Source organism: Cyprinus carpio, chromosome B7 (genome assembly GCF_018340385.1).
Source record: "Cyprinus carpio isolate SPL01 chromosome B7, ASM1834038v1, whole genome shotgun sequence".
Lineage (NCBI taxonomy): Eukaryota > Metazoa > Chordata > Actinopteri > Cypriniformes > Cyprinidae > Cyprinus > Cyprinus carpio.
Window position 1 is genome coordinate 42,696,732 of NC_056603.1, and position 23,353 is coordinate 42,720,084.

Consider the following 23,353-nt stretch of genomic DNA (forward strand, 5'->3'; position numbering starts at 1 on the left):
GGTGAATCAGGAAGGCAGATGTTTTTTAAATTTGATGTGGGTTAAACCTTGTTCTTCTTATTTTGTTTGTTCACAGAGTACAGTAGTGATGCCTCTTGTCACTACAAGGTTGAACTGAGTTATGAGAATCTGTTTGTCTCCGGGCCAAACGCTCATCCGCCACCGATTGCTGATGATGAGAGCGATGATGAAGACGATGAAGATATTCCTAGGGTATGAAGAGCTCATAACCGGACCCTTAACTTCCTCACAAGCCATTTACACACATTATTCACCACTCACACAGTGACTCCGAGCTGTCTTTTCAAAGAAAACCTGTTTCTTTCTCTTGCCCTCTCTCTGTAAAGGAGGATCATTACGCTTTGCTAGTGAAAGCGTGGGAAAGCAAAGTTTTTCCAACCATTCGCCGTCGTTTCAGGAACGAGGCAGAGAGGAAGTCTGGTCTGGACCAGATCAAAGGAGCCCTTCAGCTGGGTGAATGAACGCCTGTCTGTTTATTTGCAATGGCTAAAGACATTTTAACATGCTTTAAAAAGAGTACTTTAAAAGAATACACTGAATGCAGTGTTTTAAGACACTTAAATGCATTTTAATTGCAATAGATTGAAAATGTATTATAATTCAAAATTATATAAAATGCATTTGGCTGAACTTTAAAGTGCGTTTTGACCCACTTAAGTAGGACTTAAGTACATCTTTATATGTAGTTTCATAATTACTTCTGTTTTCTTTAGAATAAAGTTAAAGTACTACTGAATGTACAGACAAGCATTTATGATAAACTAAAGTATACTTTAATGTCATTTCTATTGGAACTTGTATCATGTATTTTAACCTATTTAATACATCTAAACTATATTAGCTTTAATATTGAATTACATAGTAGAGTTAAAATTATAATCAAGTACATGTGCTTTAGTATGTTAGTCAACACATCAAAATAAGTGCACTTGATAATTATAATGTTTTAAAATTAAAACTTCTGACGTTATTACAAAATGCATATATTAAAAGTGTACTTAAGTGTGATACGAAACAGTCATGAAAGTGTCTTTTATTTCTTTAATATTATAAGATCTGCAGGTACAGGTGTTTTTTAAATATCCTCTTAAAATTTGAAGTACACTTACTTGTAGTTCACACTTCTCTTCCTGGAGGTTTTCTCCATGTGTCTAATATGATGAATAACTCTGTTTTATCGGACAGGAATGGTGGATATCGCTCGTCAGACTGTCGAGTTCCTGTATGAAGAGAATGGAGGGATTCCTCGAGACCTCTACCTCCCAACCATCGAGGATATCAAAGATGAAGCTAACAAGTTCACCATTGATAAAGTCCGCAAAGGTCGGTGCGAAACACACGTTCACACTATTTGTCTGAGATTCTCTTCATTTTTCCTGCGTTGTGGTGCAAGTTTTCACCATTTCAGAATCAGAATCAGAATGAGCTTTATTGCCAGGTATGTTTACACATACAGGGAATTTGTTTTCGTGACAGAAGCTTCCGCAGTGCAACAGAATGACAGCGACAGAACAAAAAACAGATAATAAAAGAATAAAAAATATAGAACAAGTAAGTAAGGAATAACAATATACAAATTGACAATTGTATGTGCAGGTATATTACAATAGACAGTTTTGTATGTACAGGTATATTATGTGCAAATTTGAAGTGTAGACTAAGTATGTGTGTTAGATAAATAAGTGTATCAGTGTATAAATAGTGTAGTGTGTCCCACAGTTATTGTCAAGTGTTCATGAGATGGATTGCCTGAGGGAAGAAACTGTTCCTGTGTCTGGTCGTTCTGGTGCTCAGAGCTCTGTAGCGTCGACCAGATGGCAACAGTTCAAACAGGGAGTGTGCTGGATGTGATGGGTCCAGAGTGATTTTGCCAGCCCTTTTGCTCACTCTGGATGAGTACAGTTCTTGAATAGACGGGAGGGTTGTACCGATGATTCACTCAGCAGTCCGGACTACCCTCTGTAGTCTTCTGAGGTCAGATTTGGTAGCTGAGCTGAACCAGACAGTTACTGAAGTGCAGAGGATGGATTCAATGATGGTGGAGTAGAACTGTTTCAGCAGCTCTTGTGGTAGGTTGAATTTCCTCAGCTGGCGAAGGAAGTACAACCTCTGTTGGGCCTTTTTCACTATGGAGTCAATGTGAATGTCCCACTTCAGGTCCTGAGAGATTGTGGTGCCCAGGAACCTGAATGACTCCACTGCAGTCACAGTGCTGTTCATGATGGTGAGTGGAGGGAGAGCAGGGGGGTTTCTCCTGAAGTCCACCATCATCTCCACTGTTTTGAGCGTGTTCAGCTCCAGGTTGTTGAGAGTACACCAGACAGCCAGCTCTTTAACCTCCTGTCCGTAAGCAGACTCGTCACCGTCCTGAATGAGAGTGTGGTGATGAGTGTGGTGTCGTCTGCAAACTTCAGGAGCTTGACAGAGGGGTCATTAGATGTACAATCATTGGTGTACAGGGAGAAGAGCATTGGGGAGAGAACACAGCCCTGGGGAGCTCCAGTGCTGATTGTACGGGTGCTGGATGAGAATTTTCCAAGCCTCACTAGCTGCTGCCTGTCTGTCAGGAAGCTGTTGATCCACTGACAGACAGAGGTGGGGACGGAGAGCTGAGTTAGTTTGGGCAGGAGGAGGTTTGGGATGATAGTGTTAAAGGCCGAGCTGAAGTCCACAAACAGGATCCTCACGTAAGTCCCTGATCTGTCAAGGTGTTTCAGAACATAATGCAGTCCCATGTTTACTGCATCGTCCACAGACCTGTTTGCTCTGTAGGCAAACTGAAGAGGATCCAGCAAGGGTCCAGTAATTTCATTTAGTCCTGTAATTTTGGATTTCCTTGGGATGGGGATGACGGTGGAGCGTTTGAAGCATGAATGGACTTCGCACAGCTCCAGTGATCTTTTGAAGGTCTGTGTGAAGATGGGGGCGAGCTGGTCAGCACAGGATTTCAGACAGACTGGTGTAACACAATCTGGGCCTGGCGCATCTTGTCTTTGCTGATGTGAATTGCAGGTGTGGGGGAGAGGGGGGTTACAGGAGGTGTGAATGGTGTGAACGGTTGTGTGAAGAGGTGTTCAGGGCAGGTGATGGGTGTTCTTTCAAACCTGCAGTAAAACTTTAGATCGTTTGCCAGTCGTTGATTCTCCACAGTGCTGGGGGATGGTGTCTTGTAATTGGTGATCTCCTTCAGACTTTTCCACACTGATGCTGAGTCACTGAAAGTGAACTGAGTCCTTATTGTTTCAGAATAATTCCTCTTTGCCACTCTGATCTCCTTTTCCAGTGTGCATTTAGCCTGTTTATACAAAACATTGTCCCCCTTCCTGTAAGCATCTTCTTGGCCTGACGGAGCTGTCTGAGTTTTGCAGTGAACCATGGTTTGTCATTGTTGTAAATTAGTTGAGTCCTGGTAGGAATACATATATCCTCACAGAAACTGATATATGATGTTACAGTCTCTGTGAGCTCGTCCAGATCGGTGGCAGCAGCTTCAAAAACACTCCAATCAGTGAGGTCAAAACAAGATTGTAGATCCTGCTCTACTTTATTAGTCCATCTTTTTGCAGTATTTAATACAGGTTTAGCTGATTTTAGTTTCTGCCTGTAGGTCGGTATAAGATGAACCAAACAGTGATCAGAAAGCCCCAAAGCTGCTCGTGGAACAGTGATAAGCATCCTTTATTGTTGTGTAACAGTGGTCCAATATATTGATGTGCTGTCTGTGTTTTGGCAGTTCACAGGAGAGATTTGGTTTATTAAATTCCCCAAGAATGAGTCCGGGTGTTGTTGTTCTGTCTCTGTGATCTGATCAGCGAGTTTATGTAAAGCTGAGCTCACGTGCACTTGCGGAGGGATGTAAACACTCACCAGAATGAATGAGTGAAACTCCCGCGGCGAATAGAACGGCTTGCAGTTAATGAAGAGTGTTTCTAGATCTGAACAGCACATCTTCTTTAACATTGTTACATCTGTACACCACCGTTTGTTGATGTAAAAGCATGTCCCGCTGCCGCGTGATTTCCCCGTTGATTCTGCATTGCAGTCAGCTCTGAACAGCTGAAAGCCTGATTTTAGTCAGCTTTTAGCATTTTAAATTACTTGTTAATGAAGCTTAAATTAATTACAATTCAACATTTCTCTCTCTGTCACTGTTTTTCCTTCAGGTTTGACGGTGGGCATCCGCTGCCCAGAGGGAAACAACAGCAGTAGCAGCACAGCCCTGCCGAAGTTTGCCATCCGGGGCATGCTGAAGACCTTCGGCCTGCATGGAGTCGTGCTCGATGTCGACTCTGTGAGTATCTGCATCAGTCATATAAGGGTTTCCCAAAAAATGAATCAGCGGAGGCAGAAAATTTAATTTTGTTTATCTATTTTGTTCATTTTTTATTTTGATAAAATTAGGATATAATGAGAATCATACAGATTTGACACATTTTTTTTTCTAATGAAATCTGTACAACATTCTCATGATTTAATAATGATGATGTGAAATACTTCAGATTTGAAACAACATCATTTTAATCGTATAAATGTAAATATATTTTCCTAACATTGAAATAGTCCAAACATGTTCTTTGGAGGCTGTGTAATTAATGAATGAATGAATTAATTAATTAATAATAATAATAATAATTATTGATTAATTAATTAATTAATAATAATAATTATTATTATTATTATTATTGTTATAGAAAGCTCAAAGAAAGGTGTATTTAAAAATATATATTTGAAAATTAGACCTTATTTAAATTATATATATATACATATATATCTGCAAAAGTCTAATTTTTTTTACTAGGATAATGTTTTTTTTTTTTTTTTTTTTTTGATAAAATTTTTTAATTCTAATTGAAAAAGTATTATTGAAGTACTTTTATTAATGAAGTATTCATGAATATTGACTCTGTGGATGTTTTATTCATTATTTTATTAATCTTTTTAATATTTTGGCCATTTTTATTTTGATGATTTTAGGACGTAATAAGAAGCATCCTTAGACAACAATATTATTTCTAGTAAAATCAGCAAACTGATATATTAATACTTAATGATGTATAAATACTTAACATTAAATAATATAACATTAAATAATAACATATATACACACAAATATTTTTTCCACAATATTGAAATAGTCCATACATGTTCTTAGCAGGCTGTGATAGCCTTTAGCCTCTTTTAAATGCACCCGTTTCAAACGCAACCAATCTGAATCTTGACTGACTTGATTTGTGTGTGTTCAGGCCAGTGAGCTGGTGCAGGTGGAGACGTATCTCCGCAGTGAGGGAGTGTTAGTTCGGTACTGGTACCCCATTGAGACGCTGGAGAGGCCCCCAGCAGGGTCCCGCAGGGCTGCAGCGAACGGCCTGGTGTCTCTGGACAGCAGCAACATCCAGATTCACCGGTAATGCATTTATAGAGACACATTTTTGATTTTATTTTTACTGAAAGAACTCTTCTTTTAAGCACCATATTTCATTAAGACTCAGCACTGTGTGTGTGTGTGTGTGTGTGTGTGTGTGTGTGTTTCAGGGAGCTGCTGCGCTGTGAAAGCGCTCTGGCGCGTCTCTACTGCCGCATGGCATTGCTCAACATCTTTGCTCCCAAGAGCCCTCACACATTCACACGTCTCTTCCACATCCCCGCCGTGCGCGACATCACACTCGAGCACCTGCAGCTCTTGTCCAATCAGCTGCTGGCTCCGCCTCTACCAGGTGATGTCATACGAATCATTTAAAGAGCACGGGTTGCCAACTTGTTTGGTCCAATTTCCAAATTTACATTTCACATTTTAAAGGAATAGTTCACCCAAAAATGAAAATTTGGTGAAAATGTCAGGCCATCAAAGATATAGATGAGTTAGTTTCTTCATCAGATTTGGAGTAATGTAGCACTGCATCAGTGTCTCAGCAGTGGATGCTCTGCAGTGAATGGGTGCCATCAGAATGAACATCACAATAATCCACAAGTAATCCACAGCACTCCATCAGTTAATGTCTTGAGAAGCCAAAAGCTGTGTGTTTGGAAGAAACATCCATCCATCGTCAAGGCTTTTTAACTGCAAACCATTGATTCTGTTGTTTTAAAATATAATCCATGATCCGTAATAACGCTTCTTTCAGTAAAAAAAGTCCATCTCCTGTTGTGTCTCACATCAAAATCTACCCACATATTAGTTTAGTTATTCTTGCTTGTAAACGGTGCTTGATCTCTGCAGATTTCTCTCCTGATCCATGTTTTCACTGGAGGAAGCGTTATTATGGATTGTAGACTCATATTTTAGTTTAAAACATCTTAATGATGCATTTGTTCCTTATAAACACACAGATGTTAATTGATGGACTGGAGTCACTTGTGGATTATTGTGATGTTTTGGACTTTAATTCTGACGGCACCCATTCACTGCAGAGGATCCACTGCTGAACAAGTGATGAAACGCTACATTCCTCCAAATCTGTTTCTATTAAGAAACAAATTCATCTACATATTGAATGGCTTGCGTGTGGTTTTGAGCAAACTATTCCTTTTAATACATTCTAGAAAAAAAAAAACGAAAAAAAAAAAAAAACGTACAATGACTGAAGTGCATTCATCATAATAAAACTCACTTTTCTGTCTGTGTTGAATTCCCTTTGGTGTCTGTAGATGGCAGAATCAGTTCAAACTCTATTCTGCTGGCTCAGTCCGTCCTCCACGAGCTGCAGGGCGAGAGCTGCTCCCCGACCGAGCTCTTCTATCAGGGGAACGCTCAGAGCATCCGCGAGTGGCTGACGGTGGCCATCAGCAGAGCCCTGCATCAGGGAGAGGACAGCCTCCTCGAGCTCACGAAACAGATCTGCTGCTTCCTGCAGGTACAAACACCTCAAAACTGATCCGTGTCCACTTCTCAGGATCTTTCTCTACAGTGTATTTCATAAATCATGATTTCTGTACAAATAAAAGTGATTGACAGAAAGTAGAGAATCAGTGTTATTTTAATATCATTGATATACTAGTTTTTATAGTTTTTGTTAATATTTTATATATTGTTTTTATGTTTTCTTTTTTCATTTTCATTTTAGTTTAAGCTTTAGTAATTTATTTTTATGTCTATTATCTCTTTTTATTAAGTTTTAGTGTTTAGGCAAGGCAAGTTTATTTATATAGCACATTTCATACACAATGGTAATTCAAAGTGCTTTACATAAAAGAAAAGAAAATGATAAGAAAAAAATAATCACAACAATAAAACAAAATGATTTAAAAATTGATTTAAAAGGTTTCAAATGAATTTTAAACAGTTAAGAATAGAAAATGATTATACATAAAATATATTGCAAGTTTAGTTTGCTATTTTAGTATTTAAACTTTAAATGAAAATGAGAAATGTTGGCAGTTAGCTGAAATAAAATGTTTTTTTTTATGGTTTTAGTTTAGTTTACAGTAAGAAACCTGGTAGAGTTACACATTTTGCAAAAAAAATGACAGAAGAGCCTTTTTATAAAATAAACATATTATTTCCCTCAATATTATTATTATTATTATTATTATTATTATTATTATTATTATTATTATTTTATTATTTTATTATTTTTTTTTATTATTTATCCTTCACTTTTTAACTGGTTTGTACTTAAGTGTGTTAAGAAACATAGTCCAGAAAGTGCACTGTGTTAAATTATTATTAGTTATTGTGGTTACGTTTTAATGTTTGCTGAACATTCAGAGCGCTCCAGAGCAGTTCACACTGGAAGAGTTTCCCATCACTGAGTCCAAGGTCAGCATGGACGTGAACTTCCCTGGTGCTGCGTTTGTGGTCGTCTCTTGCAAAGAGAGCCAACTCAGCTGCCGCAAAGAGTGAGTTACTGTTGATTATCTGACAACACAACATTAGGCATGTTTTCTCTATGGATATCACAAGCACTCATATTTCTAAAGGACCTGTTTTTGCGTCTTGCTTTCATAAAGCAGGGAGTTTTTCTTGTGTAAGACTACTTATTTCAAAAGAGCAAGAAAAATGTTTTGCATGTCATGTTTTTCTCGTAGCTCCTCTCTATATAAGGCCCCTTGGACTCGCTTAATGGTGTATGGACTTGGTCATAAGGTGCGACGAAACGGCCAGCTGAATCTGATGGAGGCAGTGTGCTACCCACTGGACGCCTCCCCGTCCAATACAGGACTCACCCCTCCACCCACAGCCAACCAGTATCCCAGCATCATCATCCCCACGGACAAAGTGCATGTCAAACTAGGCATGTCAAATACATGTTACATTTGTTACAGACATTTTTGGATTTTACCTACTTAGAAGATTCCACTCGGAATGTTCAATATATATATAAAAATGTTTTAACTAAACTTGTCTAAAATTGTATACAGTAGTGAGCAAAGTGGGCACTTAAATCAGCATCATTTAATTATACTGTATGTGCACTTCAAAACCTGAAGTGTATTTCTAATTATATTCATGTATTTAAAAAAAATGTTTTTGTCGATAATATTTTAATATAAAAGGCCACTTAAGTGACTTAGAGAGAGACACTTTCATGACATTTTCTTAACACACTTAAGTACACTTTTAAAAAGTGACCTTTGTAATAGTCAAATGGAAAGTTTTTCTTTGGAAGTTTTTTTTTTAATTGTTTTAAATATTTAGTCACACTTTTGATGTGTTAAACATAATAAAGCACATATGAAGTACTTGATTATAATTCAATATTACATTCAAGGTTAAAATATTTTAAATGCACTAAATTGCAACTTCATCGTTATAAATGTGTTATTACAAATATGTTTAAATGCATGACTTGTAAGCTTCTATAGAAGTGATTTTAAACCATAGTTTCCCATAAGTGATTGTTTCATATTCCAAAGACAGTAGAATAAAGGTGTGCTTAAGTCCTACTTAGGTCAAAAAAGCAGTCCAAAGTTGCATTTAATATACATTTAAACTCTTTTTATTTATTTGCAATTAACATTCAGCTGGCACTCAAGTATTTTCTATTCAAATATATTATTTCCTTAATAAGTACTCTTTTTAGATGTATGCCAAAGTGCATTTCTTTTTCACAAGGATAGGCTGCATGCTCAAAGTCTAGTGTGACCGCAGCATAAGATCAGTAAGATGCATTTAGAAAATAAAGGGTGATTTTCCTTTTCATGGCATATTTACCTCATATTCTGGTCACTGTCTGCAGGTGTATCTCCCCCTCCTGGTGCAGTGCTGGTATTGCACTCATTGCCTCTTGAGTTTCCCTTGGCTATGGCCTTTGCTGAACAGCTGCTAACCTACACCATAGGGGAAGCTATTGACCGCTGTGAGGACGAGCTGGACACGGTGCCCACTTCTGTTCTTATGCAGGTTGTGGAGTTGCTGGGTAAGAAATGTTCATTTATTTTCCCCTGAGGATCAGATGAAACATGCTAGTAAAACTTCCCATGCAGTTTCTTTTTCCAGCATTACACTTGCTGTATCTGTGTTTAGGTGGGCTTCTGTGGACCACCGATCTTGCTCCGTGCATCAAGGAGCTGGTCTTCCACTTGCTTGCAGAGCTTCTCCGCAAGATCCACGCCTTTGAGCGTCACAAGACCCCCTCGGGGCTGTCTAGCCACATTACATTGCTTCTCAACCCTTGCCTAACAGTCCTTATGGTTCTTCAATCTGAACTACGAAAACTTTACGACCACGAGACCCAAAACTGGGGGCCAGTTAGCGGGGGCTCCTGCACTTCTGGAACGGGTAGCAGCGGAGCGATTGCGCTCGTCGCCGAGCGGAGCCGCTTCTCGACCTACTTCCACGCCCTGATGGAGGTGTGCCTGGCAGTCGCCGAAGTGACTCTGCCGCTCAGTACGGGTGCGGGGACATCGGTGATAGGCGTCCCCTCGTCTACAAGTGCCACCAACTGTAGCGATTCCTCATCCTCTTCATCATCCTCTCCGGGCCAGACGCCCCAAAGTCCAAGCTTCCTTTCGAAGCGCAAAAAGGTGAAGCTAAAGCGCGAACGGGCAGCGGTCACAGTTGCATCAGTCTCAGGGAAACATGGATTTGGAAGTGGAGCGAGACCATCAGAATGTGACAGTGCTTTACTAAACATGGCCGGGGGGAAGCCAGAGGACATGTTGTGGTTTCACCGTGGGTTGACGTTACTCTTGATTTTACGGCACCTTGCTAACAAGGACCCGCAAGGTCTGGGTGTCACTGAAGATGCGGTTGCAGATGCTTGCCAAGCCTTGGTTGGCTCCACCGCTCACAGTCGTTTGCTCGTGCTCTCAGGAATCCCAACTCACTTGGAGGAATCCGTGGTGCGCAATGCAATCCGAAGGGCTTGCAACGCACACGGCGGTCTCTTCAAGGATGAGATCTTTATTCCGGTTCAGGAGGAGGACCCTAAAAAAGCCAAAGCTGAAACTTCAGGTATTCCCCAAGATGCAAAGCGAGATAGCACTGCAGGAAGCATAAATAGCAAAAATGCAACACCAGCAATGAGTGCCTCGGCTTCAGCGAGCCAGACGTCGGTCTCCAGCTCTTTACAGGGAGCGTCCAGGGCAGCCGGTGAGCTGCTAGTGAACCAAGAGCTGGTAACCCCTCAAACAGCACCTTCCCAGCCACATGCACCGCTGGACCCCCACACGGTCTCCAGTCAGGAGAGTCTGGATGTGTCTCTTTGTAGCACGGGAAGTCAAGGTAGTCTCGGCAGCATTGGGGAGCAGCTGGATAGTGTTGCGACGTCAGTCTCCGATGGGAGCTCCATGTACACAGACATCCATGCCAGTGTGACACGACCAATCAAAGGCTATGCTGTCATAGAGGTGGGTGGGACCAGCAACAGTAATATAATACGAGTGATGTTTACAAGCATCTCTATTATTGTTGTTCATACTTAAATTAGCGTTGTTTTTATTGATATGGTATGCCATAATCATGTTTCAGATTCATTTATTTTAACATGCACTTATATTCCTTTTGCACATAAGCACATCATAACACATGTTTGACCATGTTTATTTTATGGAAAAGTATGAAAAACTGAAAATGCATGATTCCTATGCATGTGTATTTACCGACTGTTATTTGGCATTTTTTTAATTATCAGTTTTTGCCAAAACCGATATATCGGCTGGTATTAAGCCTTTTTACTTGAGTATCGGTTGTAAATGTTTTGCCAAGGCTGACATATCAGCTGCAGTTATCAGTCTTATTTATTTATTTTTTTATTAGTCATTTTGGTTTCCCTACTACTTTGGATTTCTTGAGACAAGAGTTAAATGATATCCAGTATTGATCGACTGTTATTTTGCAAGACCAATATATCAATCGATATTTGGTATTTCTTAATTATGGGTATCGGCCATTAGGGTTTTGCCAAGACTAATATATCGGCCGATATTTGGCATTTTCTAATAATCAGCATCGGTCATTAAGTTTATTTGTCTGAAAATTGTCCAGATTTTCAGACAATGATAAAATGCATCTAGAGCACCCTAGCAACTGCATAGCAACCATTTAGAACACCTTTGCAACACTAGTAGCACTAACCGTTTTGTGAAAGAAATTAGATACCAAATAATGTTATGTTTTTTGCTTTTGTCTTATAGGTAAGGGCACGGGCCCAAGTAGAGAAGATTCGGGCCAGTCTTTTTAACAGCAGTGATCTCATTGGCCTTTCCAATCTTGAAAGAGAGGAGGAGCTAATGGAGATGACCAATGAGGAGATCCTCACCGCCTCCAGTGTAAATCAGAGCTTATTTGACACACAAGGGAGTTCAGTCCTAGAGGAGTACTTCCTTGATAAATCGATCAGAGGTTCGTTGATTTCTTCATCATAGAATGTTAAAAATATGTCTGTTTATTCTATAATTCTTTTTTGCTTTAACCTGATATCAGGTTTAATTATGTTTTGTTCTTATAGGAGATAAATTGGTTCCTGAAGCACGTGATGTGCTGACAGACATCTTTAAGAGCTGCATATACGCAGAGCAGGTGCTGAGCTCCGTACCAACGAAACCAGGCAAAGTATCGGACATTTATCTGAGCAAAGAGCAGATGAACTCTCAGACACCTGGAAACCTGATCCACGTGTTTTTTGCACATGTGCGGCCTCCCAAGAAGGTGCTCGATGACCAGCTCACACAGGTACTATCCTCGGAAATGTAATTAGTTTATTGCTATTAAATTACTAATTTATCATGAAACAATTTGTTTGTTTTATTATAATTTTTTTTTAAATCCACTACATGCACATGGTCACTTTGAGTCTTCCACATGCATTTTGCAAAATAATTATTATTAAGAATTAACAGTTATTATTAATAATCAACAAAACTAATGATTATTGTTATGCAAATTTCTAAAAATCGACATACCTAGTTGTAATCCACACATATGTGTAACTTTTTCTGTTAGTTTGTATTTTGTTAGCATCAGTTTTAAGGCCAAGTTGAACAGACACCAAGTATTTGACCAGACCAACTCAGAAATAATTAACCTTTGTTAATTGCACACGTAGATTCTCCGTAAATATGGCACAGTAAAGCCCAACAAGAACAAGCACTGCAAGGCAGGCAAAGAGCAGCACCAAGGCAAAGTGGTCAGCACCAAAAGACCCATCACCAAACCCCCGGCCAAAGAGAAGTCCATGCTGAACAGTGTTAGGTGAGTGCTAACAACTTGTGAGTGAAAACTGCCAAAAGATAAAATATTATTCATAGTCAGTTTATTTAAAGATACATTTTAAATAACCATTGTTTTTCATATGAAAAATATATAAGTATAGTTCATCTGCCGCCATAAGATGTATAGTACCAGTGTTATTTTATGTATTTTTGAGATACTATAATTTTTTATATTTAGAAAAAATACTACACATTTTTGAATTCGTTTTTATTTTTATATTTTCAATTTTCATTTTATTGTTTTAATAATTTTGTGTTTTATTAATTTCTTTTTTATGTCGTTTTTTTTTTTTCAGTTATTTAAGTGAATATATATATATATATATATATATATATATATATATATATATATATATATATATATATATATATATATATATATATATAATATTGTATTATTATTATTATTATTATTATTATTATTTTATTTTTTTTAATTTTCAGTTATTTATTTAAGTGAAGATTTATGTGTGTGTGTGTGTGTGTGTGTATATATATATATATATATATCAGTTAGGTGTTTTTGTTTGTTTGTTTGTTTGTTTAAAAAAATGATCTTTTTAGTTTTAGTGGACTGTGATATTCCTGCATGGTGTTTTTCCAGAACTGTACTAAGTGAGAAAAAACCAGTCCTTAAGCCAAAATCTCCAGAGAAGACCAAACCTGATGAAAAAGACCCTGAAAAGTCTCCCGCCAAAAAGCTTGAAGGTTAATACAATACCATTCTTGACTTCTGAATTTATTAACAAAACACTAATACATGATCTGTTTGGGTGGAAGCTCATAAATCTTCCTCCGTCCATCAGTGCCAGAAGAGAAGTTTCTGACCCTGGACGGTTTCCACAAGTTTGCTCTAGACAGAGCCAAGCAGGATATCCGCAGCGTTTGGCGGGCGATCCTGGCGTGCGGTTACGACCTGCACTTTGAAAGGTTTGTCAAAAGGAAGTTTAAGTTAAGAAATATCTTAAGATAAATGCCAAGAGTTTTCGTAGCACCTGATTTGACGGGAAGCTGGGAAACGTGTTTTAATGCACTGTGTATTTTAAGTAGTTTTTTTTAAATAGCCATCACATTCATTTGCATCTTTTTTTGCTCTATAATGCTTCTGGAAATTGTCATGATTATAAAATTAAAAACAAGGTTCTGTTTGACTCGCTTTTACTGGATTTCAGATTCAGCAAAGAGACATGTGATGCATATTCATGACGAATCATTGTTTAGATTATCGGTCTTTGGAGTCACTATAGAGAACAAGCACAATTCTAGTACTGCTAATGTGTGTAATGCTTAATAAATGAATGAAAGAGTTCATTTGAACCTCACAATAAATTCATTAAACACATTAGAGACAAATTGGAGGTAGCTGTGAAGCTATTTACAAAGCTTTTTAAAAAGAGTGTTTTTAAGAATTTAATTATTTCTAAGTTTTATCTTAAAAATTAAGGAACAAGATAAGAATATTCTTAAGATTTTTTTTTGTAGCTCAAAATATTTTTATGCTTTTTCTTTAAGTAAGAAAAGAGCAGTTAAGAAACATATGTGTCCCTGGAGCACAAAAGCAGTCATAAGTAGCACAGGTGTATTTGTAGCAATAGCCAACAATACATTGTATGGGTCAAAATAATCCATTTTCCTTTATGCCAAAAATCATTAGGATATTAAGTAAAGATCATGTTCCATGAAGATATTTTGTAAATTTCCTACCGTAAATATATCAAAAGTTAATTTTTGATTAGTAATATGCATTGCTAAGAATTCATTCGGAAAACTTTAAAGGTGATTTTCTCAATATTTTGATTTTTTTGCACCTTTAGATTCCAGATTTTCAAATAGTTGTGTCTCGTACAAATATTGTCTTGATCTTAACAAACCATACATCAATGGAAAGCTTATTTATTCAGCTTTCAGATGATGTATAAATCTCAATTTCCAAAAATTGACACTTAAGACTGGTTTTGTGCTCCAGGGTCACATTTTATTCTCGAGAACAGGTCTATAAATACTACTGTCTGTTTCTGCAGGTCTTTGTTGTTCTGGCTTTCAAATAAACTAAAGATGTAGTTTTGGAAAATTATTTTTGAATGGCTAGAATAATGAATGCAACTCTCTGAAGTTCTTAATAGTGTTTTTTTGTTTCAGATGCACATGCATCGACTCCCGACACGCTCAGAAAGCCAGTAGAAAATGGACCTTTGAGATGGACTTTGCGTTGGTCCAGTTTGCTAACCGTCTGTGCCGACACCTGGCCATCACTCCTGCCCGCTTGCATCCTCATGAAGTTTACCTCGACGCCAAGGACACCGCCGACCCCCAGGTCACATGCTTATTAGGCAAGTGTCATCTCCATGTTGTGCTGTAAGCTTTGGATTGTGAGACGTAGAGTCAGCATGTTTTAACCCCAGTGTGTGCTGAAGGTGACTCTGATCACACAGGCGTTCCAGTGGAGAGTGTGCGTCTGCGGTTTGCTCTGCTGCAGTCGCTCAACAGCACGCTGGAGAGCTTCTTCCTGCCGTTAGTCGAGCTGAGGCTGACACAAACTTATCAAAACAGCATCGCGGCGCTTCTGTGCGAAGCCAAAGGTCAGGCATCGCATACACAGACACACTGGTCTTGGTCAGGATTGCTTCTTTAGTAGAAGACTACCAAAAAGTCATTTGGACAGTCAGTTTTCCATTTATTTGTGTCGCTCGAAAATGTTCGTGGAAGTCCTTGTGTGGCATTTTACATGCTTTAGTAATGTGGTGATACCATAGTATTCTTTGAAGTGCTTTGGAGAAGCGTGTTCATGATTGTTAAACATTAAAAACCACAGTATATTATTAAAATACCATGGTATTACCATCTGATATCGTCACTGTACTAAATTACACCCAAAGTGCTTCAAGATAAAGGGGATTTCTCACTGTATTTCAAATATGTAGGATGCTTTGTCATATTTTTGCAAATAAAATTGACAAAATAATTTTATAAATTCCCTTTAGCGTACTTTCAAAAACAGCATTTATTACAAAAATAATAGATTTTAAAAGAATGTACTTAAGTGTGAACTGAACGTGATATTTTCAGATGCTTAATTGCATGTTAATCACAATTAAATGAATAGTTTACATAAAATGCAAGCAGCTGAACTTAAGCGTGTTTTTTTACCCACTTAAGTAGGACTTAAGTACATCTTTATGTGTAATTTCAGAATTACTGTTGTGTTTGAAATATGGTTGAAGCACTGTTGAATGCACTGACAAGCATTTATGATAAACTAAAATATACTTTAATGACATTTCTATTGAGACGTGTATGACATGTATTTAAATATATTTGTAATTACACATTTGTACGGGTTAAGTTAAAATGATAATCAAGTACTTTCCACGTGCTTTAGTATGTTAGTCAACACAACAAAATAAGGGTGTTTCTTTAAAACACGACAAAAGATTATTAAGACAATGATTTAAAGTGTATTTTAAAGTACACTTATGTGTGTTAACTGTTATAAAAGTGTCTTTAAGCACAAGTAAGTGGCCTTTTATTTCATTAATATTACATTATCTGCAAGTACAGTCTTTAAAAATATACTTTTACACTTCACAATGTCTAGGGGTAAAAATTAATGTTATGTTACAAAGTGAGGGACAAGCGCGGTGCTAAAGAAAAGAAATTAATAAAACACACTTAACTAACACCAACCAAAAGAAACCAGGAACAATAACATCTTGCTAACTACACTGTCTGAACTAAACATAAATCCTGTTTCTCTTCATCTCATTTGCAGGCCTGATTTTTTACGACACCAAAGTGACTTTCATGAACCGGGTGTTGAACGCAAGCGTCCAGCGCACAGCGGATCACGCCGCGCCTGAGATCACGCTCGACCCGCTGGAGATAGTGGGAGGTAAACCAGAGACACAGAGCTGGGGAAAGTTACTTTTAAAAGTAATGCATTGCAGTATTGCGTTACTCCCTAAGAAAGTAACCAGTTACTTTGGAAACGTAATAAGTTACAGATTACAAGTCACTCTGTTTAAAATGTAATAAGTAGAGTAACTATTTCAGTTACTTTCTTAAAGTAATGTAACTGATTACATTTTATTACTTTTTTCAAATTTGTAAAGTTTTGAAACTGTTTATCACATTTAAACCATGCAGGGTTAACTTTAGTGACATTCTGAAGATAAATGTAGATTTAAAATCATAACAAGAAATAATTTAATAGCTTGGATACTGTTTTTGAAATCAAATCTTTGCATAGTTAATCTTAAAACAGCAAAATAAAGCATACACATAAACCCAAATAAACAAAATAAAACCGTTATTGAATAAGCACGTGTCATTTATGAAAGAAATCAATTAAATCTGCATGTGGATGTGTGTGAAAAAATACTGTAATCGTTAACATTTTCATAAGTAACTGTAATTGAATAAAAAAATTCAGTTACTGTAACTGATTACAGTTACATTTATTTTTTAATTCTGTTACATGTAACTAGTTACTCCCCAACACTGAAAGTAACTAATTACGTTACTTAGTTACTTTTTGTAGTGCGTTTCATTATCTTTTGCGTTACTTTTCAAATCTGGGCTGGACTGGCTTATTTATTTATTTTATTTTCATATAAAAAGTCCTATTTTGGTAAATGTAAAATCCCTTTGACACCAGAAAGTGAAATGAATAAGCCTCAGGCTGGAGGACAAGTAAATTCACGTCTGTAAGTCATTAATTAATAGCATGATTGAATTTAATAATCAAAGCTCCGCAGCAAAGACATTGTTTAATAAAATGGGATTAAATACATAAAGGATATTTGTGTTATTTACCATTTAAATTGTGCATATTTGCATCATATTCAGATTTTGCATTTCACTGTTCTTTATTCATTCTGAGCAAAACAAGAGAATCTGTTTTGTGAGAAGTGAGAAGCATTAATGCATGTTCAGATTTAGTCTAGAACTAGCCATACATGGGAGACACAATTGATGCCTCTGTATTTTCTCCTGATTTCTCTCAACATGGGGATAAAAGAGCTGTCAGTCAATGCATGGGAAAACAGAGTAATACTTATCTGAAAAAGTCACTCAGATATTTACTTGTAAATTAAAAAGTAATGCGCAGGGATGTAACGATTCACTCGACTCACAATTCAATTCAGGATTCAAAATGAGATCACACAGTAAATAAATGGCTATTTGTGAAATTGAAACATTTAAATTTTAAAACAAACCTAAAATCAAATAAGTTACACAAAATAAATATCTTAATATAAACAAAATAAGGCTTTTTCTGTGCTCTTTCCATTTAAAATTAGAGGCAACTGCTGCATTTTAATCACGATCCAAACTAAGATGCTGCATACATGCAACATGAGCAGCTTTTAATCTAAATTAGACTGTAATTTCAAAATCTGAAGCAAAAACAGAATGGTTTGACTTCAGTTTTGTGAAACTATACTACATTAAACATATCTGAAGGAAAGAGCAGAAGCCCTGAATGAGACGCAGATGCACTCTCTGCCAGCAGGTGGCGCTCATGAACAGCAATGATACAGTGTTTATGAGCTGCTCTTATTAACACTAGATTAATATGCATCGTTCAGAGGCAGGATGAAAAGAAAATGCCATCTCAATCCTTTCTAAAGACATGCATTCATATAAAGTGTGGGTCTGCGGCGTGGTTTCTGTGTCCCGCAGGAGAGACGCGTGCAGCAGAGAACACGTACTTCTGCCAGGCGGCGCGTCAGCTGTCCTGCGTGCCCTCGTCTCAGCTGTGTGTTCGGATCGCCAGCGGAGGAGACCCCACCTACGCCTTCAACATCCGCTTCACCGGGGAGGAGGTCCACGGCACCAGTCAGTGTCACAACAACCCTTCCTTCTGTGACAGACAGCTGTGTAGCATTCCTTGTCCAATTTTATTATTAGTTATATAGCGTTATAAAACATTTTGAGCCTTTCTATTTATGTTTTCTGTTTTAATTTTAGTGTGTTTTAGTCGTTTTGTTATGTGATTTATTATTTATTTATTTCAGTTTTAGTTAACATAAAATTTTTTATTTCAGTTTGATGACAGGGCAGCATTCATAGCTTTAAGTTTATCATCTAATATTTTTTTATTTTGTCAGCTTCATTTCCGTTAACAAAAATGATTTTTAATTTAGTTACAATACAAATAACAAATACAATAACACTGGTTGTGGACAAAATTAACTAAATTTTTTAGCAAGTTTTAGTAATTTTGGTTTAATTTTTTTTTTTTTTTAGCTTTTTTAAGTATTTAGTATATATTACATACTAAATTTACTAAAATATACTAAATATTATATACTAAATACTATATAGTATATATTTGGATTTATTTTGATTTTAGTTTGTCATTTTAGTACTTCAGCATATTTTATTTCAGTTATTCAGTACATCAGTTTCTAATTTTCATTAAAGTCTTTCATTTAATATTTATATTTTATTTCAGTTAGTTTTAATTAACAATAACAACACTATCTGACGAGTAACTAATAGTGGCAGCACTACTAAATTAACTGTTTTCAACTTTTTTTTTTGTATTTAGTATAAATTTTACTTTTCAAGTTTGATGCGGTGACAGATTGTAAAAAATGAAGGAATTCATTTCATTAATTTAATCATTTTATTTGCTTGCAAAAAATGTTGTTTATAGTGTACTGAGCAGTAAAGCAGCTGTGTTTCCACCCTGTTCAGTATTGTTTATGTAGTATTACAGTGTTTTGAAAAATCTTGCATTTTCATCTTGGCCCAGTTTTAATCTGAAATTCAGTGTAAGTTTTAGTAATTTGATGTGCTTTTGACATTATTATTATTATTTATTTGATACTTTTAATGGTTTTAGTTAATAATAACAATAGCATGAATCCAGTTTACATGCTTCTTGCTTGTCATCTGTTTTCACAGGCGGCTCATTCAGGCATTTCTTGTGGCAAGTCTGTAAGGAGCTGCAGAGTTCGGCGCTCTCTCTTCTCCTCCCGTGTCCCAGCGCTGCGGCAAATCGCAATAAGGTGCACCTGCATGTTTGATCTGCTGGATTTCACTGCATTTTTCCACCTTGCTTTAAGAGCTACAGGATGATTGCACATGCCCTCAGCTTGACTCGTGTGTGTGTGTGTGTGTGTGTGTGTGTGTTGCAGGGGAAGTTCGTTCTGACGCCGTGCCCCATCACTTACGCTGAAGAGCAGCTGCTGAACTTCTTTGGCCAGCTGCTGGGGATTGCCATCCGGGCGGACGTGCCTCTGCCTCTGGATCTGCTCGGATCCTTCTGGAAGGGTCTGGTCGGTGAAGCACTCGACCCAGAAGCTGACTTTCGAGAAGCTGACCTGCTCACATACAACTACATCAAGAAGTTTGAGAATGTAAACATTCAGTAATATTATAGAATAAATAGCCTCCATTATCCTGAAGCAAAATGTGATTATTTTCTGTCTTTGGAGGGAGTGTAATGTGACACGTGACATTGCTTTTGTCATCCCAGGATCTTCGTTTCTGCATTGATTCCTTTAATACCTCTGTGAAAAAGAAGTGCACTTAATTGTATTGAATGTGCACTTATTGTGTACTTCAATTCTTGTGTGTGTGTATGTGTGTGTGTGTGTGTGTATATATATATATATATATATATATATATATATATATATATATATATATATATATACATATATAAACTGTACTGCAGATCTGAGTTCTTATAGTAAACTGAAACTAAAATATTAATAATAATTTAAAAAAAAAAAGTTTCGTTACTTGAAATAAAAGAAATGGTAGCTGAAATAAAAAGGCAACTTTTTCATTTTTAGTTTCACTTCATGTACTTAAAATAACTAAAATGGAAATAATTAATTAAAATGAATACATTTAATAAAATGTAATTAAAAAACTATGACAAACAAAAATACTAAAAATGACACAAAAAAACACCTGACGAACTTCACAAATTATAGCAAAAATTAAAAGGAAAATGAAAAAAATATAAATACTGGTACAAAATAGTATTATAGTTTTTATTATTTTAATGATATTTAAATAGCAGTGCTGCAGATAATATATTAATGAAATAAAAGGCCACTTAAGTGACTTAAAGAGAGACAGTTTCATGATTAAGTTCACTTTTAAAAAGTGACCTTTGTAATGTCAAGTTTTATTTTACATTTAAAATCATTGTTTTAATAATCTTTTAAAGCAATATAAAATGCTTTAAAGAAGTACACTTATTTGGACTTTGACTAACATACTAAATTAAGTTCTTGATTATAATTTTACCAGTAGCTTATTATTTGATATCAGATTTTAAAGTTGATATAATTTAAATGTACTTAATCGCAGCTTCGTGATAAATGTGTAATTACAAATATATTTAAACACATGACATTCAAGTTTGAACAGAAATGCATTAAAGTATATTTTAGTTTGTTAACACTTTATTTTAAGGTGTCCCTGTTGCATGTACTTAATATTATAATAACAATAAATTATGCATAATTACATCCAAGTACCTCTAATCCAAACCCTAATCATATAGTAAATACATGTAGCTATTTATTATTACTACCTTCTACTAAAATGTGTAACTACACTCTAACAAAGGCACCTTAATATAAAATGTAACCTTTAGTTTACCATAAATTGCTTATTTTTAAATTAGTGTACCATAAATTAAGAAATTGCATATAAAAATATACTTACTTCTTATATAAGTAGGTCATAAAACACTCTAAAGTTCAACTAGTTGCATTTAACGTAAATTTAACTATAGTACATTACATATAATTGCAATTAAGTGTCGGAAAGCACTGCATTCAGTTTATACTGCTTTTTAAAGGATGCTGTTCACTTCCTGCTTTGACCCTGAACCCGTTGCGTTGTTCTCGTGTGGTCACAGTTGGCCGATGAGGCGGAGCTGGAAGCGCTGTGTGCTGAAGTCTCGTCGCAGAGCCACATGGGCGAGAGCCCGGATTCACCGAGCCGTCCCTGCTGCACATTCACCTACATCACCATGACTGGAGAGGAAGTAGAGCTGTGCCATGGAGGAAGTGACATCGCTGTCAGGTAGGAGCCATCGACTGATCTCTGATCCGTCTAAAAGGGACGGTTCTCCCAAAAATACAATTCTGTCATCATTTACTCACCCTCAATTCACTCCAACCCTGTTTGAGTTTCTTTCTTCTGTTAAATATAAAAGATGATATTTTAAGGCAGAGGCTATTTACACTAACTCCACCTATCAGTGGTGATTGAGATTGAGTCAGTCTTACAAAAGACGGCTGTAAAACATCTCCAGTGGCATAGATAGTGTATCGCATACCGTAGTCTTTTTGGTGCGATCGAATCCGCTTTTTGCCGACTTCTTCTCTCTTTTCAAATCTCATTTGTGACCCTGGAGCACAAAACCAGTCATGAGGGGCTATTTTTCTTTAGATTTATACATCATCTGAAAGCTGAATGAATAAGCTTTCCATTAATGTATGTTATGATAGGACAATATTTGGCTGAGATACAACTATTTGAAAATATCAAATAAATAAAATAAAATAAAAAAAATCTAAATACTGAGAAAATCACCTTTAAAGTTGTCTAAATGAAGTTCTTAGCAATGCATATTACTAATCAAAAATTTTACAAAATATCTTCATGGAACATGATCTTTATCCTAATCAATCTCCTAATGATTTTTGTTTTGCCATAAAATAATTTTGGTATAATGTATTTTTTGATAATTTTGACTCGTACAGGTGCAACTTATGACTCCAGGGTCACATATCACATCGGAAAGGCATTCATTTTCAATAGAAATATAGGAAATAATCAAAAAGTTGAAAATTAAGTATCGGGTAGGTGTAGGGATGGCTTTATTGTATTGTAAGTGGCATCCATTTAATAATTTGAATTAAAATTATAATTTACACTCAGTATGTTATTATTGTATACAGTTTTATAACGTACAATGCTGAGGGGCTGATATTTGCCAATATTTGCAATAATTAGTATAAATAGCAGAAAATCCTGTTATTTTAACATAGTGTAAATAGCATATCGCTAAGATTTATTTATTTTAATTTTTTCATATTTTAAAGAATGTAACCAAACAGCTGACAGTAGCCATTGACTTCCACAGTATATATAAAACACTATGAAAGTCAATGGCTACATTTTTGGGTGAGTTATCCCTTTCATGTAGCTTAAGTTTTACTTGATATTAGTCTCAAAAGTGGATGTGCTGTGCTTATTGCAGGGATTCTTGAACAAAGAAATGCTGAGTGCTTTTTAAATGTGTTAATAGATAGTTGATCTCTGATGCATGTAGTTGTGTGTGTGTTTGTTCAGCTGGGAGAATAAGGATGTGTACGTGCGAGCGGTGCGAGAGCTGCGCCTGCGGGAGCTGCAGAATGAGGAGTGTATGTCGGCCGTCCGCGCTGGTCTGGGCTCCATCATACCCCTGCAGCTCCTGACCTTACTGAGCCCCGCTGAGGTGGAGCTGCGCACCTGCGGCCTGCCGGACATCAGCCTGGAGTTCCTCAAGGTCTGACCGGGAACCGCTCAACTCGCTGTCCTGTGCTTTCATTACCTGCGTTGAGATGTCACCGCTTGCCTTCGTCTTTGTTGACTTCTAGTCCCTCGTGAAAAAGAAGTGCACATAAAGGGACAGTTCGCACAAAAATGAAATTTTCTGTTA

General features: G+C 36.7%; 1 protein-coding gene across 1 annotated transcript in view; it reads left to right on the forward strand.

The window, feature by feature from the left end:
* Nucleotides 1-23,353, forward strand: part of LOC109089058 (probable E3 ubiquitin-protein ligase HECTD4) — an 87,479-nt gene that overhangs the window by 58,701 nt on the left and 5,425 nt on the right. The window contains exons 51-74 of the mRNA XM_042728769.1: nucleotides 77-213; nucleotides 348-474; nucleotides 1,207-1,344; nucleotides 4,185-4,312; nucleotides 5,265-5,425; nucleotides 5,554-5,735; nucleotides 6,667-6,872; nucleotides 7,727-7,857; nucleotides 8,047-8,252; nucleotides 9,198-9,377; nucleotides 9,485-10,809; nucleotides 11,596-11,803; nucleotides 11,910-12,133; nucleotides 12,507-12,652; nucleotides 13,277-13,380; nucleotides 13,479-13,602; nucleotides 14,812-15,002; nucleotides 15,105-15,251; nucleotides 16,442-16,561; nucleotides 18,355-18,510; nucleotides 19,585-19,688; nucleotides 19,818-20,039; nucleotides 21,563-21,729; nucleotides 23,005-23,200. Coding sequence (XP_042584703.1) covers nucleotides 77-213; nucleotides 348-474; nucleotides 1,207-1,344; nucleotides 4,185-4,312; nucleotides 5,265-5,425; nucleotides 5,554-5,735; nucleotides 6,667-6,872; nucleotides 7,727-7,857; nucleotides 8,047-8,252; nucleotides 9,198-9,377; nucleotides 9,485-10,809; nucleotides 11,596-11,803; nucleotides 11,910-12,133; nucleotides 12,507-12,652; nucleotides 13,277-13,380; nucleotides 13,479-13,602; nucleotides 14,812-15,002; nucleotides 15,105-15,251; nucleotides 16,442-16,561; nucleotides 18,355-18,510; nucleotides 19,585-19,688; nucleotides 19,818-20,039; nucleotides 21,563-21,729; nucleotides 23,005-23,200 — 5,030 coding nt within the window. The remainder of the gene's footprint in view (nucleotides 1-76; nucleotides 214-347; nucleotides 475-1,206; nucleotides 1,345-4,184; nucleotides 4,313-5,264; nucleotides 5,426-5,553; nucleotides 5,736-6,666; nucleotides 6,873-7,726; nucleotides 7,858-8,046; nucleotides 8,253-9,197; nucleotides 9,378-9,484; nucleotides 10,810-11,595; nucleotides 11,804-11,909; nucleotides 12,134-12,506; nucleotides 12,653-13,276; nucleotides 13,381-13,478; nucleotides 13,603-14,811; nucleotides 15,003-15,104; nucleotides 15,252-16,441; nucleotides 16,562-18,354; nucleotides 18,511-19,584; nucleotides 19,689-19,817; nucleotides 20,040-21,562; nucleotides 21,730-23,004; nucleotides 23,201-23,353) is intronic.